The 17,509-nt window shown below is 39.5% G+C and overlaps 1 protein-coding gene and 1 long non-coding RNA gene across 2 annotated transcripts; both read left to right on the top strand.

Moving 5' to 3' along the window:
* The first annotated feature begins 4,719 nt into the window (after positions 1-4,719).
* LOC131252810 (AT-hook motif nuclear-localized protein 20-like) lies at positions 4,720-7,023 on the top strand. The gene has a single exon (XM_058253533.1). It carries the CDS (start codon positions 5,885-5,887, stop codon positions 6,848-6,850), a length of 966 nt encoding a protein of 321 aa, XP_058109516.1. The 5' UTR covers positions 4,720-5,884; the 3' UTR covers positions 6,851-7,023.
* A 4,915-nt stretch (positions 7,024-11,938) lies between these two features.
* Positions 11,939-16,285, top strand: LOC131252811 (uncharacterized). Its single transcript, XR_009174695.1, has 2 exons — positions 11,939-15,887; positions 16,001-16,285. It is a non-coding gene; the product is annotated as an uncharacterized LOC131252811 (long non-coding RNA).
* The last annotated feature ends 1,224 nt before the right edge of the window (positions 16,286-17,509 follow it).

Here is a 17,509-nt window from a genome sequence, read left to right on the forward strand (position 1 = left end):
ATTTTTAGGATATATGAACTAAGAAGTGTGGCCCACTTGATGGAAAGCTTAGATGTTGCTTCCAATTATCATATTGACGCGTGTAGATAGACAGGGATTCACGCGCGCGGCGGCTTAGCAAACTTATTATTTTTTGTTGGGCGGTCCTACCTCGGGCCATTTTTAGAGAGAATAAAATACTGATACATTCGCGTATATGAAATTATATGCACATGCACAGGGCCACTGAACACGTGGAAGAAAAAGTAACACCAATCAAGGGTCCAAATAATGCGTCCCATTAGCAGACGATCAATACTCTCGGATAGAGATTAATAGAACAATATAGGCCTCTAATTAGAGTCCCGTTTTTATTTTTATTTTTTTACTTGGACATTGGTTCTTAAATATCAACCGTCCAATTTTTAAGCACCAATCAGACGGCTGTAATTGAAAGAGATTATAATTTTTGGTGTATCAACGGTCCACACATAAGAGATTAGGAGGGATTGATGCGAGCTACATACATGCCACGTGTACATTAGGTTATGTGCATGTACATGGATGCACATGTTGCACCAGCGTAACATGTAACTCCTTGGTTTATGCTCTTCCGACCTTGGCATTCGATGCTATGTCGGGACTCGAGACGGTGACGTGTTCTCCCACCAGTCCACCATCTCACGCGCACGTTACCCCACTCATCTAGATTCCTCTACCACACCTGTTGCAGGAAATGCCTACAACACCCCAGATCTTTGGGATCCACTATGTTGTTTTTATGACATCCACACCGTAAATAATGTTTTATTCATGATTCTAGCCGTTCATACTTAAAAATCAGATCGATCAAAAGTTTCTGTAATTCCAAGCATGGAAGGAAATGCGAGATCATGAATAAAACCTGTAAAGTAAGGTGGTATGGCTCATACGAATTTTGAATCAGGTTCGAATTCAGGAATGTCCCTTCATCCTTGTGATTCGCATCTGATGCACGGGTTGGATGGCATAAAAACCCTGTGTGGGCAACACAGCATTTGGAAAATTTTCATCATGTGTGTCACCGTTTCCATCGTCTGATGTGGCTTGGCCGAAATCGGACTCAGTACGCTTTTATCGTACTGAGTAAACTCAGTTTGGCATACCGTGAATGTATGTGGGTTATCCACGCCGTCCATCCGTTTTTCCAGCTCATTTTAGTTGTTGAGTAGAAAATTGGAGAATGCCCAAAGCTCAAGTGTGCCACACCACAGTAAACAGTAGGAATAATGACTTCCACAGTTGAAATCTTGGTAGGGCCCACAGTGATGTTTATTTGTCATCTAACCTGTTCATAAGATCACTAAACATGGATGAAGGGAAAACACAAATAACAGATTGATCCAAAACTTCTGTGGCTCCTCAGAAAGTTTCGACGGTAGAATTTCAAATCTTACTGTTTCCAGTGGTGAGGTCTACTTGAGATTTGGATATACCTTTTTTTTGAGCTAGAGCCATCAAATTATCTTTTAAAATGGATGGATGGAGTGGATAACATATGTAAATCATGGTGTACCCGTAAGAGTTTACTCAGTACGCTAGCGTGCTGAGTTACTCAGAACGCAATCCGCGTCCCATCAGACTGATTTCTTGCCACCACCGCAGCCTAACATCGAGGTTCGAAACTGATGGACGGAGTCCATGTCACACAACAGCATGGTGGGCCCACGGGTCTGGGATGTCGTAGTCTATGTACTGACCCGATCAGTACCAAGACGGTACTGGTCGGGGGCAGAGCTGTAACTCGGTAACTTAGATCTATCCATCTCGAAAAAGCTTGCCTTGGCTTGAAATTTAATTTCCACCAGTCTAGCTGGTTTTTGAAACTTAAAAAAATTTTAAATTGAGTTTGAGCTTGCCCGGCCTTGACTCAACTCGAATCAAACCTCAACTCGAACCGACTCAGATCAAATAAGCTCGGAGACTGTTATTTTGATATGGATGCTACTCACCGAGTGTTTGATGAAATGACTCCAGGAAGTGTTGGCAAGAAAGCAATAGATACATTGGATGTTTGATTTTGATGCTGCTCATTAAGTGTTTGATAAAATACCATTTTTTGAGAAATTGAGGATGCATTCTATATGTTTGAGAAAATGCCGCACATGCTCGCATTCGGCTCGAATTGGCCCGAGCTGTTGACCAAACTGAGTTGAGCTGGCCAGACAAGCTCGAGGACCAAACTAAGCCAAGTTTGAGCTGGGGTTAGCTACTGGCCGAGCCGAGCCCAGCTATGCCAAGCTCGACTCGCTTCAACTCGTGTACAGCTCTAGTCAGTGGCCTATGGGTCGCACTATGACTTATGTGTTTTATCCACACCGTCCATCCATTTTTCATCTCATTTTAGAGTTTGATCCAGAAAACGAAGCAGATCTAAATCTCAGGCGGACCACACCACAAGAAACAATGGCGATTGAATGACTACCATTAAAAACCCCTAGGGCTTAATGGATGTTTCCTTGCCATCCAACCTGTTGATTAGGTTACACGGACCAAGAGGAAGAAAAAACATAAATATGGGCTTGATTCAAAACTTTTGTGGCCCACTAGAAGTTTTTAATGGTTGGCATTTAATCACCATTGTTTCTTGTGGTGTGGTCCACCTGAGATTTGGATTGTTGTTGCTCAAATCTAGTCAATCTTGTCTCACATCTTATGAGCCACTAGGTACCTTAACAGTGGCGATTGAATGACTACCATTAAAAACTCCTAGGGCTTAATTATGGATGTTTCCTTGCCATCCAACCTGTTGATTAGGTTGCACGGACCAAGAGGAAGAAAAAACATAAATATTGGCTTGATTCAAAACTTTTGTGGCCCACTAGAAGTTTTTAATGGTTGGCATTTAATCACCATTGTTTCTTGTGGTGTGGTCCACCTGAGATTTGGATTGTTGTTGCTCAAATCTGGTCAATCTTGTCTCACATCTTATGAGCCACTAGGTACCTGTAATTTAATGGAGAATAAGGAAACAATGGGGGCGCCAATTGTGATCGGGAATCCTTCGATGCTTAAGTCAGGTGTATGGATTCACAGTAGGCGTAGTAGAATCAGGATAATTGCGCGTTCATTTTTCTTGAAGAGGATTGTGTATTTATAGGTGCTCTTAAGCAATAGATTTGTACAATATGCCGAAGGGGACCATATTGAAATTAGAATTTGTTCTCAGATATTTCTCCAATTATGTCTTGATTGACATGATCATCGGCTAAGACTTCGCAGGGAGAGCCCTGCCCATACACAGTGCAGGATTCTCTCTAGATATTTCCGTTCAGAGCCCGACGTCGGCATTAGAGGTCGAGGTTAGCATCCAAACTTGAGGTCGGATCAAAAATTGAGGTGGAATTCAAAGTCGGGTTAGATAGTTAAGGTCGTAGTCGTCATCTAAGGTCGAGGTTAACATCTGACCTTGAGGTCATCATATAAGGTCGAAGTTTGCTGATGAGATCAGTGCCTACAGTCAATATCTGTAAATTTGTTGGCAAGTCTTATTTTCAAACTGATTTAAGTCTTTTTGCTCAACTCATCTTCCCTAATTATTGAGTATTTATGAGAACTTCTCGAATGCTCGTCTCCATGTGTCTCATACGTTTGTTTAACTCAATTTTACCATGTCACTTATCAGCCTCGTTTTTGAACTCACACTATAAAATGTGAGATGTAAAAATAAATGGACGGCATTACTAAAGATACATACATCATGGTGGACCACAAAGCTTTTACTTCACATAACAGCACCGACAGCGGTACTCGAAGGGTCACTACCGAATCGGAGTCCGTGACATCTCAGAGCCTACTCCCAGTGTAAGAATAAAATCCGTGACATATCGCACACGTATTTCGCGAACCAACCGTTCATTAAAGAGAGGCTTGCACGTATTTCGCGTACCAATCGTTCATTAAGAGAGGCTTGCCGTTTACATTTCCTGGTCCAAAAGTAAGGGCGCTTCATTCATTACGTGATCCTATTGGCTAAATCTGGGTCATTAATCTAACTTTATTAGTTCATTCACGCAAGCCTACCTAATGAATGGACAGTCCTTTTTTAGGGCCCACCCGACAAGTGGCTGGATCTTGCTGACAAGAGCCCTCTGGCAGGTGTGGCTGCTTATAAGGGTAATCATATTCATGCGAACTACCGGAATCACCAATAACACCTGTTTTATGCAGCGCCTAAAACAACCAAGCTCTGTGGGTTCCACCATATTGTATATATAAATCCAATCCATCCATCAGGTTATAAAACTTATTTAAACCGTACATAAAAAATATCAACTGATAAATAAACTCAGATGGGCCACAACTTTGGGAACAATGTAAAGCGTCTAAGTTCACATGGTGTAACCCATCTGAGTTCTAGATCAGGCTGAATTTTTCTTTTTTTAATTTTTTTACATTCACTTCATACCAGTGAGTTATACCTGTTTAACGGTTTTGATGAAAGGTACCTACCATGGTGGCCCCACACACAAACCCATGGTTGGTATCCTATGCCCATTTTCCCCTGTGGTATGGTCCACCTGAGCTGTGAATCTAACTGATCCTTTGTCTCAGGGCCTCTACTCGAGGATAGAACCGGATGGACGGAGTGGATTATACATTTACGACTTGGTGGGCCCCACAGGGCTTGGGTGTTTTATGCTTTGCGTAAAAGAACAGGTGCTGCGGAGGATTCCAGTCCTCGTGCGCGTAGCCAGAGAGAGAGAGAGAGAGAGCCATCTAACCGGACCACATAAACCCGCAGCAATCTAACCAGAGAGAGAGAGAGAGCGCAAACGAGAGGGGGGATAACGGTTTTCCCTCCTGTCTGATGATAGATTTCAGGCTCTTCACAGAGACAGATAGATTGACTGTTTATCGTACGCCACACTGCGAGTGATTGCTTCTCGTACACCACTTCTTTTAAACGATCACCAAGGTCATCACATCTTGTACTTTCTATTCCTTCACAAGGGGGCAACAGTACTTTTTTTTAATAATCCGGATCTTTTCTTTCTGTTTTCTTCAAACCGCAAAAACCAGATATTATACTCATCTGAAGGTTGGTTTTCTTTTCTTTTTTGTTTTGTTTTGGGTTCCTATTATTGGGAGTGTATGGGCATAGATCTCAGTATGTAGAGAATTTGGTGCGGTTTATTTTTGGTTTTTGGGAGTAGGTTTTTTATTTACCTTTATAAAAATATATATTTTTTTTTTGAAGGAGAAATGAAGCGTAAGGTAGCCTTAGCTGGTTTGTATTATTTGAAGTGGTTTGATGAAAGATAGAAGGATTTTATTGGATTTAAGTTGAGTTTTTCCCTTTTTTCCTCCTGTTTTGGCCTTAGATCTCTCTTAAATAGAGAGAGAGAGAGAGAGAGAGAGAGAGAGAGAGAGAGAGAGAGTTGACCTTTATTGGTTAGGGTTTGAGGAAGAGATTCATGCAACACTGCTTAACATGATTGAAGGTTTGTTGAAGAAGTAAAGAGAAAAGATCGATTTTAGTTACCAAAAGAGAGAGAAAAGGTAGAGATTCATTTATTTTCTTAGCTGGGTATTCTTCACGAGGTCTCAATCCATAAGAAGAAAAGGGAAGAAAGAGAAAGAGGGTTCCTAGTTCTCTCAGCTGGGTATTTCTTGCAAAGTAAGGAAAAAAAAAGGGGGGGGAGGGAGAAGTGGAAGAACGGATAAAATACATAGCTTTTCTTACTTGGTTATTTCCATTTATAGATCCCAAAGAAGAGAAAGAAAAGAAGAAGAAGATTGATTTTTCTCCAAAAGCTCTTCTCATCTTATTCCTGTATTGATTTGTAAAGAGAAGTATCAATTCGTAGCAATTCTTTCCCAAATAGCAGAGCTGGCAAATCGGTGGTGGGCTGGACATGTATCGATGGGAGGAGTCGACCCCTCCATCCCATCCCTCCATCTACGAAACCCTGACACCAACCATTCCGGCGGACTCGGCCGCCTTGGATTATGTAGAGAACAAGAACTCATGGAAGGCAGCAACAACAACAGTCTCGGCAGCAGCAGCAACAACAACAACAGCAGCAGCACTAACAACGGCAACCAAAATGCTGAGGACGAAGACAGCCGAGGCGGTGGTGATGATCATGACGGCGACGACCAGGCCGCCGGCCAGGAAACCATTGAGGGAAGCAACGGTCGCCGGCCCCGCGGCCGCCCACCAGGATCGAAGAACAAGCCCAAGCCACCTGTAATCATTACCCGTGAGAGCCCCAACGCTCTCCGCAGCCACGTGCTTGAGATCGGCAGTGGCAGTGATGTCGTTGAGAGCATTGCTGCATTCTCACGACGACGGCAGCGGGGCGTCTGCATCCTCAGTGGCAGTGGCATCGTCACCAATATCACTCTCCGTCAGCCCACCGCGCCTGGTGCAGTCATCACTCTCCATGGTCGGTTTGAGATACTATCCCTATCAGGAGCATTCCTACCTGCGCCAGCCCCTCCAGGCGCCACCGGGCTGACTGTCTATCTTGCGGGTGGGCAGGGGCAGGTAGTGGGCGGAGCTGTGGTGGGCCCACTCATGGCATCTGGACCTGTGATAATCATCGCAGCCACATTCTCAAATGCGACATACGAGAGGCTACCACTCGACGAGGAGGAGGCGGGGTCTGCCAACGCTGAGGCTGCTGTGGGGGAGGGGATGCAATTACAGCCATCTCCAGGGGTAAATTCAGGAACTGGTGGTATTTCTCCATCTCAATCTCATGGTTTGGCTGACCCATCAACGCTTCCATTGTACAATCTACCACCCAATCTAATGCCAAACGGGCAGCTGCCTCATGATCTATATGGGTGGGCCTCTCATCCTCGTCCACCACACTCTTACTAGATTAAAAAAAAAAAAAGAAGAAGGAGAAACATGTATTTCTCGTTTTATTTCCCTTTTTTTTTTTTTTCAAACTCCTTAAAATAGCTTGTTCACGTTATTTCAAGGTCTTTTGTACACTAAGAAAGAAGCAAGGTTAGACAGTTCTTTGTGAAATCTGATTGTCTTTCTGCTCTTCTCTGGTTTGGAAACTGATACATAACCCCACCCCCAACCCCCCAACCCCCCCGCCCTTTTCCCTGCTTTTGCATTACACTAGTACATAACACCGGGGTGCATGTATGTTGTCCTTTCCTTTTATGTCTCTTTAATGTAATGGACTTTCATGTATTTATATCTGATTTTCTGCATGTAGAAGATTCCGTTTTTGAAATGTTTGTAGACAAGAACAGGTTGACAAGATGAAGGGAGGAGCCTAGCTTGCAACCCCACATTAGGTAAGAGTTCTTTATTTTAATTTATTTTTTGAGAATTAATATTGACAAACATCTGGCTTGACAAGTAGATCTTTCTTTTCTACTTTTTATTTTTTATGATACATTATTACAAACTTGAACTATTGAATTACCACCAATAAAATAAAGTGTGGGTATAAAAAAAGGGGGGGATCGGTGTAAAATCTAAAGAATGGCTGCATTTGTAGATATATTTTTTTCTTGGGTTGAGGTATATTAATGCAGCTGTTGTTGGATGCATAGTGAAAATGGGCGATTTCTCAGCATGTAAATTTCTCAAGAGATTTTCATATTTTGATGTTTTCTTGTGATATTATTAGGAAATTCTAGTAGAAATTAATTAAATTATTTAGAAATAGCACTATAAATTAATAAGTAATTTTAAAATTTTAAATATGGGTTGTTGTTTGAGGAAGAAAAAGGTGTGTTGGTTTCTTTATGTACCATTTTATTTTATTTTTAAAAAAGACAAGAAACCTTAACCCTAATGTGCCTACATATGGGCTATATCATGGGCCCAAGGGCCAATTATACAAAGATGGGCCCAACTTTGATGTACTTAATATATTCATGGAAGATTTATCTCGAATATTCCCGCTTCAAGTTAGAGCATACATATCATGCAAGGCAACTTAGATACAATGTTATGAAGTTGAGAAGATGGGACAACTTTAGTCAGGATATCTGCTAACTGGTGGAGAGACAGGAGAACAAAAAAAAAAAAAGACCACTGGAAAGTTTTTGGTAAAAAAATGACAATTAACTTTGACGTACTTAATATATTCATGGAAGGTAGAATTTGAGATAATGTGGATGACAACTTGGTTAACACAAAAGAGATGAACTAGAATCATCACAAAAACCAAGATCTGAAATATGAGACCAAAGCCAAAGTATTTTCCACACAGAGTAACCCATAGAGTGATATTTAGCCTTGGTAGATGAGCAAGCAACTACCAACTATTTCTTACTATTCCATGAGATAAGACTCTCGCCAAAGAAGGTACAATATAGCCAATAATAGAGTAACGATCATTTAACGACCATTCCCAATCCACATCATAATAGGCTTGCAATTGAAGATGTCCATGGTGAGCGAAGAGAATACCCTTGCCTAGAGTTAAGTAGTGAAGAATGCACTAAACTACATGAAGATGATATTGAGGAGGCGTTTGCATAAATTAACTCACAATGCTTAAGGCATAAGTAATATCTAGTCGAGACATTGAGACATATATTAGCTTGCCCACTAGACATTTTTAAAAGAATATCAGACTATACAAAGACAAGATGGTGATTAATTTCAACAGGAGTCGGCCTGTTGATATCTCAACATACTGATTTCACTAAGGATGTCCATAGTATATTTTCATTGAGAAATAAAAACACCCACCTATGATCGGGTGACTAATACCTAGGAAGTAGCGCAAATGGATAAGGTCCTTGATTACAAAGGACGAAGTGAGAAAATCCTTAAGATCCAAAATTTTATTCGAGTTGCCACCCATGAGAATGATATCATTAACATAACTACAAAAATGATCATATGTAAACCCTTCTTCTGAATGAAAAACTGAGTGATCACAAGAGCTTTGAATAAACCTAATCATAAAAATGACTTGACTAGATTATTCGAACTAAGCACGAGGGGATTGCCTGAACCCATATAATGCTTTCTTTAATTTACACACCCTACCTTCAGATCTAAATAATGAAACCCAAAATGGATGTTCATGTAAATCTCTCCATACATATCACTATGAAGGAATGCATTTTTGACATATAACTAATGACGAGACCGATGATGAAGATCATCTACTAAGAAGGAAATGCCACACAAAATTTAGATTTTTTACAGGAGCGAATGTCTCATAATAATTGATGCCATATTATTGAGTAAATCCTTTGACAACCAACCAAGCCTTGTGTTGTGCAATTGAGCTGTTAAGTTTTTACTCGACAGTATACACCCATTTGCATCCTACAACATGATACCTATCTGGTAATGGAACCAACTCCCATGTACTCCGCTTTTCTAGAGCCAACATTTCTTCCAACATTGTCATTCTCCACTAAGGATTTGCCAAGACATCTGTTAAACAAGATGGCATGTAAAAAAAGGAAATAGTGAAAACAAAAGCACAATATGATGGAAAAATGAATTAAAAAAAGATAAAATTTTCAATGGGGTGAGCAATATTTGATTTATACCTTGTAGGAACAAGTGGAATTCTTTTTTATTTGTGAAGAGTAATTGGAGATCCTTAAAAGGGGGGAATCTAACTACGTAGGGGAAGTAGGATCTGCGATTGGAACAAGGATTAGGAGATGGCTGAAGAGCTCTTCCTATCCCAAAGAGTCTCCTAAAACAAGAAAAGAAAACTTGGGTGTTCTAGTAGTTTGAGATTATGGGAAGCAAAGAGCAATATATCCTTAAGAACGTAATCTTTAAACATAAGCGTTTGTCTAGTCTCTTGATAGAAATATAACCTTTTTGAATTATGGAACGCTTGAGAAACACACATCCATACCCCTAATTAGTCGTAGTGGTAACATTGCTCGTCTACTATACAAATACACCCAAAGCACCCTTGATTGAATTGTAAACAAAGATGCCTTAGGTTTGTAAAACCCATAAGCAGTAACTATTGTTAAGCACCATAATCAAACATCCTATGTTGGGATTTGTGTTGTGGAATCACACAGATATGGATCTAGGATAACAATCCAATGGCACCAAGCAAACACAAGAGAACATAAAGATTTAATGTGAAAACCCTTTCGGAAAAAAACCAGGCACAAAGTAACAGAATTCCACTGTGAAAATAGAAATTACAAAGAGAAAAAACTTATCCAATTCAAACAACCTCAAATCTCACTCTTTGATAACCCTTTAGAAACTCTAAAACCCTTTTAGAAACCCTTGGAACTCCTTTAGAAAGCCTTAACATGCCTGAGAATGGCCCTAGGACTCCTATTTATAGATTGAAAAACCTCACTTACACACCTCCCTAGAAACTGCCTCAAATTTACGTAGTTCGTGCGGAATCCGCGCACCATCTGCGTAACCCTCAACTAGTCGAGCCTAGGCTTCGATTGGTGGAAGGACCTCTTCGACTGGTCGAGACTATCCCTCAACTGGTCGAGCGTCCTGAAAATTCCAAATATATTGTTGCTGGACTTCGAGTCGAACTATCTTTAACCAGTCGAAGGGACATTTAACTAGTCGAGCCAGTCCCCTTACTGGTCGAGCATATCGGTGAACCAAGATTTAAGACATCTGTTTTACGACATCCTATTTATCATATATATTGCTCGTGTACTATACAAATACACCCAAAACACCCTCGATTGAATTGTAAACAAATATGCCTTAGGTTTGTAAAACCCATAAGCAGTAACTATTGTTAAGCACCATAATTAGACATCCTATTTATCATATGTATTGCAATAAGGATTGCATCGGCCCAATATGTTAAGGAAAACCCATGCTGATCATGAGAAATAGTATTCCTTCAAACAGGTGGTGATTTTTTCATTTAGCTACCCCATTTTTGTTGCTGGTTATATGAGTATTGTGTTTGAAAAATGGTTCCCTTGGTGGTAAAAAGTGCTCGAATCATGACTTGCTTATTCCTTAACATTATTTGAGTGAAAAATCTTAACCCTAGTATCAAATCAATTTTGTAATTAATTCAAGCCATATATGGACAATTGTAGGAACTCCGCTCCTACTCTTCACACACACACACACACACACACACACACACACACACACATATAAAGGTCCACGTGAAACAAGAATAATCATCAATAAAGGAAATAAATAGTGATATATATCCAAATAAAGGCAAATTTAGGACAGGACCTGATACATCCAAATGAATTAATTCAAGAGTACTAGATTTGAATTCATTGTTAGGATAGACTATTCGACCATGCTTAGAAAGTGTACAAACTTTGCCCTAAAGATTAAAGTTTTATTGAAATTTTATAAGGAAATAAAAGATGCAATGACCTAACTAACAGATGACCTATGCAAGTATGCCACAAATGAACACGCTATTTATTGAATCTAGATTCAATGATTGAAGAGTTCTCTTCAAGTCCAAGAGCCCTTGAGCCTCACATCCACCACCAACCATTTAATGGGTCCATCAATCCTATATAACACAATAAGTAGGAAAAAATATAACAGAACAAATAAATTCTGTAGTAAGGAAACTCCTCGATAGAGAACTATTGGTAAATGAAGACACAAAAGACAACTTCATAGAAGGACTTGGCTGATAAGGTCATTTTTCAAAAATTGTAAAAGACATCAAGATTTCCTCTGCTATGATACAATGTTGTTTGAGGAAGAAAGACGTGTTGATTTCTCTACACACCATCTTATTTATAGTGTAAGTAAATAGACATGAAACCATGACCCTAATGGGCCTACCTATGGGCCATGACATGGGCCCAAGGGCCCAAAAGTAATACAAAGATGAGCCGAGCCTGGTCCATCTCAAATATCCCAACATGGGTAAAAATGAATTAATCTAAAATTTTAATTATTTATTATAATTGAAAAAAAAAAAAAAAAAAAAAAAAAAGTGTAGATTTTGAAATCTCATTATATCTCACACTAATATCGTTTGATGAATTTTGTATGAAAATATCACAATATTTTCAAAATCTTGCCATATTTGTCACAATGGTTGGATAGAGTTGGGAAATGAGTTTTCTTGATCAGGAGTTATTTGATACTGTCTGCTTATGAAGCTATCAACACAGGAACTCAAAATATGCACTCGAAACTTGCATTCCTAATATAGAAACTTAAATTAAATTGTCCAAACTGAACCCACAGTAACCAAGTCACGATTCCAAAATCAGATTGACTGAACTATCCTAACCTCTGATTAGTGGACAATTGTTTGCTGAAATATCACCGTTGGATATGTTTGGATATGTTTCATTTCAACCATACAATAAAAATATAATGTCCATCAATACAATGGTTGCATACCCATGTGTAATTTTTGTTTATAATACATCTAAGTTGGCACCCATAATATAGTCCATTCAAGTTTATTACTTGTATACCACATGTAAAATTTCTCAGTGGCTGTGTATCATCCATCACACTCTTCAAGAGTATCAGAGTCTTCCTCTTTCTTGATTGGGATTTGGTTTGCTAAGCAATGACAAATCCCAGCTGTGGTGCATTGACATGACACTCCCATCTCATTTATCTGTAGGGGATCTTTCTGGCCTGTCTGTAATGAACCATCTTTGGGTTCGTTGCCACTCTTAATTCCAACTTGGTTGGCTGGGTCACTGAATCCAGACCGTCCATCCAATGTGCTCTTCCAAGAAAAGGCTGTTGTACAAAAATCACACTGATTGGAGGCTCTCAGCCATCTTTGTAGAAAACTTCCCTCCCCATTGAATGTGAACTATTGAAACTTGTTCCACGGATCACTTTCAATGTGTTTTTCCACAGTAGTAAGGGCTACTAGATGAACTGTCTGATTCATTTTTCATTCATATTGCCACGTGTACATTGAAGCAGCGATGAACTGAGATCAGTTTGTTGCAATAGAACTATAGAAGGGCCTCTTATATGTGTAGGCAAGTAGATTGATCTAGTACTGGGTTACTTGGAATAAAGAGATCCATAGATTTGAAAACTTTTGGTTTTGGGTGGTTTGGTTGTTGGTGGGTAAGAATTAGGAATAAATGGAGAGATTTTACTCATGAGAAAAGCTTTTAAACTCAACCAGACTGATGGTTGTTACGAAGTCACTTAAAAATTGTACACGTGGCATGCAAGTAAAATCTAACTGTCAGAACTGTGAGCCCCATTTTAGATTGATCATGAACTAAATTGGGTTGCTAAATAGATGATTGATGGATGTTTAATGGACGGTTGTAATTAAAATTAGTCAGTGGTCTGAAATTGAACAAACAAGATGTCCATTGATCAGTGTTGAGGATCCTTCATTCCATCTGATTTTAAGGCAATGTCCTATCTATGGTAGGTAGCACGATTTGGATGGTTTAGATTGGGTTGCCACGTGTACAATTTTTGAATGACTAGGTATCAACCATTACAATATGCCCGAGTATCAAATAACTCCCTTTGTTCATCTGAATATTTCCTCCAAGGGTCCTTTCATTACAAGTTGGCAGAACTTGTTGGGACTTTTGAGTGCATGCTTTCACATCCAAAGATCACATCCACTGACTAGATGGGCCCCCCCTTTCTTATATGGAAAAAAGCTAATGGAATTCTAGAGAACTGTCCATGCAGCTATCAATGCAAAACAGGAACTAGAAGATTTCCACAACCTTTCTGTCTCTTCAACCGGGGTGGCAGGTTAGATTTAGGGACCCATTAATTATTTATACAATTGCACCCACCTTCTTTTACAAATGCTAACTTTCTTTCTATTTATGGTCACACAACAGTGCAATTTGTACCATTGGATCCACAAAAATTGAAATATAGGGTTTATGTACAGAAAAAAGGTGTCGTTTCGATTAGAATCATTTAACCCTGTAAAGAAGAGATACTCCAGTGCTCTGGGGGCAACAAAGGTTATGGGGCTGTGAGCTGCATGGGAGACTTAGTCTAGTCCATTGATCTAGACTGTTCATTAGGTCCATTGCAAATTTCAAGGGCTACCAAGAAAAATTACACTAATCTGACAAGCATTAACCACTTGATCAATGGCTTTAGAAGTAGACGATCGAGATCATTTACACAAAAGTGAATCTAACCAACAATTTGATTTTTCTATTTGTTAGGGACTCATGGACTGCTTATGATTCCAAGAAATCACATTTTTTAGGCAATGTTAACCATCCCATCCATGGCTTGGGAAAAGGATGGCTATATAAAATAAGACCAAACCAAGGATGGATTGGATCATAGTATCCATATCATTTTCACATGGTATCCCATGAAATTTATTCTGAACTTAATGGATAGTTCAGATCCATTGATTGGATTATCCAAGTGGACCCATGCAACTAGGAGTGCTCTGAGAGTTATGGAGCATTTCTCTACCAATGAGAGGTTTGCTCGTCTTCTGTACATGCACCTTTAAAAACAGCATATGCGCCAACAGTATGTGGAACATCTGGCCAGCGAATAATGTGGTCCCCACCATGAAGATGAACATGGAAAAAAAAAAATCAGACCAATCTACATGTCATCATGCGAGCCACACATGTAAGTTGAAGGTGGACTGTTGGCATTTTTTTATTTTTTATTTTGTAACCATCCACTCTTTTGTATAGAGGTGGCCCACTGGACAAGTGGACCAGCTTGATATTTTAGCATGGCCATGTTCATGGCGGGGTTCCTTTCCAAAAAAAAAAAAAAAATCTTCATGGTGGGGTTTCTCACCACTCTGATTTTTCACTCAGCTGCCAGGTTGGCACATGTGCTGCATGTCAAGGCGCATTTGGGGCTATCAATATAATAGCGTTTATTGTGTTATAAATGATCGTATTTATTGTTTTTGTTCGCTTTACAAATTTCAAAACGTTAGTTGGAGTATCCTTCAGTTTCTCCGCGCAGTGAACCAGTTCATGTTTTTCTGACTCTAATCTACATGTGATTGTTTGGCTGGTAATCCTGACCATCCATCCGGTGGGTTCTTCTGTAGACGTCCTATGGTACAAAAACTACACCTATTGTAGAATCCTAGCCATCTGATTAATGGACTTTCTTTTTCTGAATCTGAACCACAATCATACATCTAAAGTTAAGTATTTAGCAAAATATTTATTTCTTTCTACTGTTAGCAAACGTTACCAAGTCAAACTAGGATTAGTTGAGTTAGTAATTGGTTTCTACTTGTTGAGGTGTGTGAAGGTGGCTTGGAATTCAAGATTTCTTACCACCGTAGTTGGTGGTTTAGGAAAGTCTTGGATTAGGTATCTTTCATGGTGTTTGCTAGTTATCATGTTATACTATTGTTGCGCTAGTTACCAAACAATTTACTTTGGGTCCTTGTTTTACTTAGCTTATTACCTTGCCAACTTACCCACCAGGGTTCCTTCACTAATTTAGGAAAACAACATAATGTGCATAAAATCGACTTTGTTCATCAGGTAAACCATACCTTGTTTGGCCTTGATTCGAAAAATCAGGTTAACTCAATTTTAAGGTGGGTCACTCCATAAACTTATACCCTCTAAATTCATGTGGTATGGACTAACTAAAGCCTTGGAATATTGTTCTTTTGGGCAATTCTTTCATCACGATGAAACACATCATAAAATGTCTTTTCATGTCCCTTAACTACATAAAGTTATCGGCAATTGGAAACTAATTGCAGGGGAGAAAAATGCCCCCCACTATTCGTGTTAAACTATAGATGTGTGGAACCTTCCAACAAGGTATGATCACTAGGGCCCCTCTCTCTCTCTCTCTCTCTCTCTCTCTCTCTCTCTCTCTCTCTCTCTCTCCTGATGATCGCAATGTTAATGATTAGTGGAGATCGTCATTGAAAGAAGCTAGTGGGAAGATGAACTGTCAAAAGAGGCTATATATGACATTGGCCGCTGGATTGCTGCGGCATATGGTTTTTACCCTCACGCTAGAGTTTTACTTGAACACTCTTCTTGATGTTAATCATTGAGGTTTTATGGCCGTTGCCACGGAGAAACCGGCCTCATTCCATCAGTTCTACTGCAGGATCAGGTGGTGAACTCAGTGGCGGATGGGCTCGCTTGGCTGGGGAGTGGTACTCAAGGTAATCGGGATTACCTGTCATTGGGAGACCTCCTTCCCCTAATCCAAGGCCTCTTGTTCCTAGATAGAGTGGGCCTAGGTGCGATACGTGAGAGGTAGGTCCTTTTCTGCCTTGTCTCCACTAAGATAGGTGGGCCTGCCTCCCTTTTCTTGGCAGGCCCTCCCGAATTATGTGCCTTCATTGCTGTATCCTTCAGTTCCTATGAATATCTTCAATACTTCATTTTTTTTTTAAAAAAAGGTGCGTGGAGACTCATTTAGATACTTTTTAGTGGACAACAACACACACACACACTTACTTTTATGTACACAACCATTTTCAACTTAGCTACCAATACCTTCATACTCCATAAGCTTGCGTTAGTGTAGTTTTTTAGAATGTGGGCCATTTGCTGGATTTTGAAAAAATTTTAATATAAAGTAATTTTTAAAACATTATCATCCTTTATAAAATTAATTTGATTTTATCCTTTTCCATATTTGATCCTTTGAAGCTTAGCTCCTATGTGATGGTCTATTAGGTACTAAAATTGAGGCTATTGTCTTTCCTATGGCTTTGTGTGAATCCATTTCTTTCATTCTTACTCTTGGTATTTTAATCTATGGAGAAGTTTGATAAAGGACCCTCAAGTCCCAGCATGTGGGAAACACATGCGGAGGAAATTACGCGAACACATGTAGAGGAAGCAACATGACGTGCGGAGGAAATTACGCGAACACATGTAGAGGAAGTAACATGACGCCCAACCCACACAAAGGAGAAGTCTCATTCTCACCTAACTAAGATCTGAATTTACTACAAAAGATTCAGGCCATCTTCACTATTTTCTTAGTATTGAAGTTATTCTTTTTAATAGCGGTTTTTTCTTGTCTCTAGTCAAATATGCCGTTGATCTCTTGTCTAAAGCTTAAATGTTGAACTCCAAATCTATTACTGAAGTTTAGCGTCATTAGACTTCTAGGAAATCCAGACATCTGCAGCTCCCATTTACTTAAAAAGTAAACTAGAACCTTGTCCATTAACAAGGTTAGGAATAAGAAATTGTCCAAATGTGTTGATTCAGTGGTTAAGATTCTCAATTTTCACCCATAAAACTAGAGCTCAAATCACCATAAATGTATTTTTAACACCTTTGGCTATGAGCCACTTAGTGCTTGTGTGGCAGACTTATGTGTACCACATATGTGCACTTTACAACAACCGATTACGGAAAGTTATCATATGGTGCCAAGTGGCAGTTAGTGCATTCACTAGAATGATTTTTATTTTATTTTTTCGAAAAAGAGTCAATCAAAACTGTCCAATTTTTAGGGCCCACCATGGATTGCTGTAATCCAAAACCTAACAGTCGATGGACTTTTCTCTTTCTCATGAGAAAGAAAGTTAGACTTCACTAGATGTGAATGTTGAAAATGTATCATTTGGTGCCACGTGGCAGTTAGTGCACCTCA

Source organism: Magnolia sinica, chromosome 8, assembly GCF_029962835.1.
Source record: "Magnolia sinica isolate HGM2019 chromosome 8, MsV1, whole genome shotgun sequence".
NCBI lineage: Eukaryota > Viridiplantae > Streptophyta > Magnoliopsida > Magnoliales > Magnoliaceae > Magnolia > Magnolia sinica.

Coding starts and splice junctions, on each gene's coding strand:
- LOC131252810 (XM_058253533.1), top strand. CDS start 5,885: ATGGGAGGAGTCGACCCCTCCATCCCATCCCTCCATCTACGAAACCCT.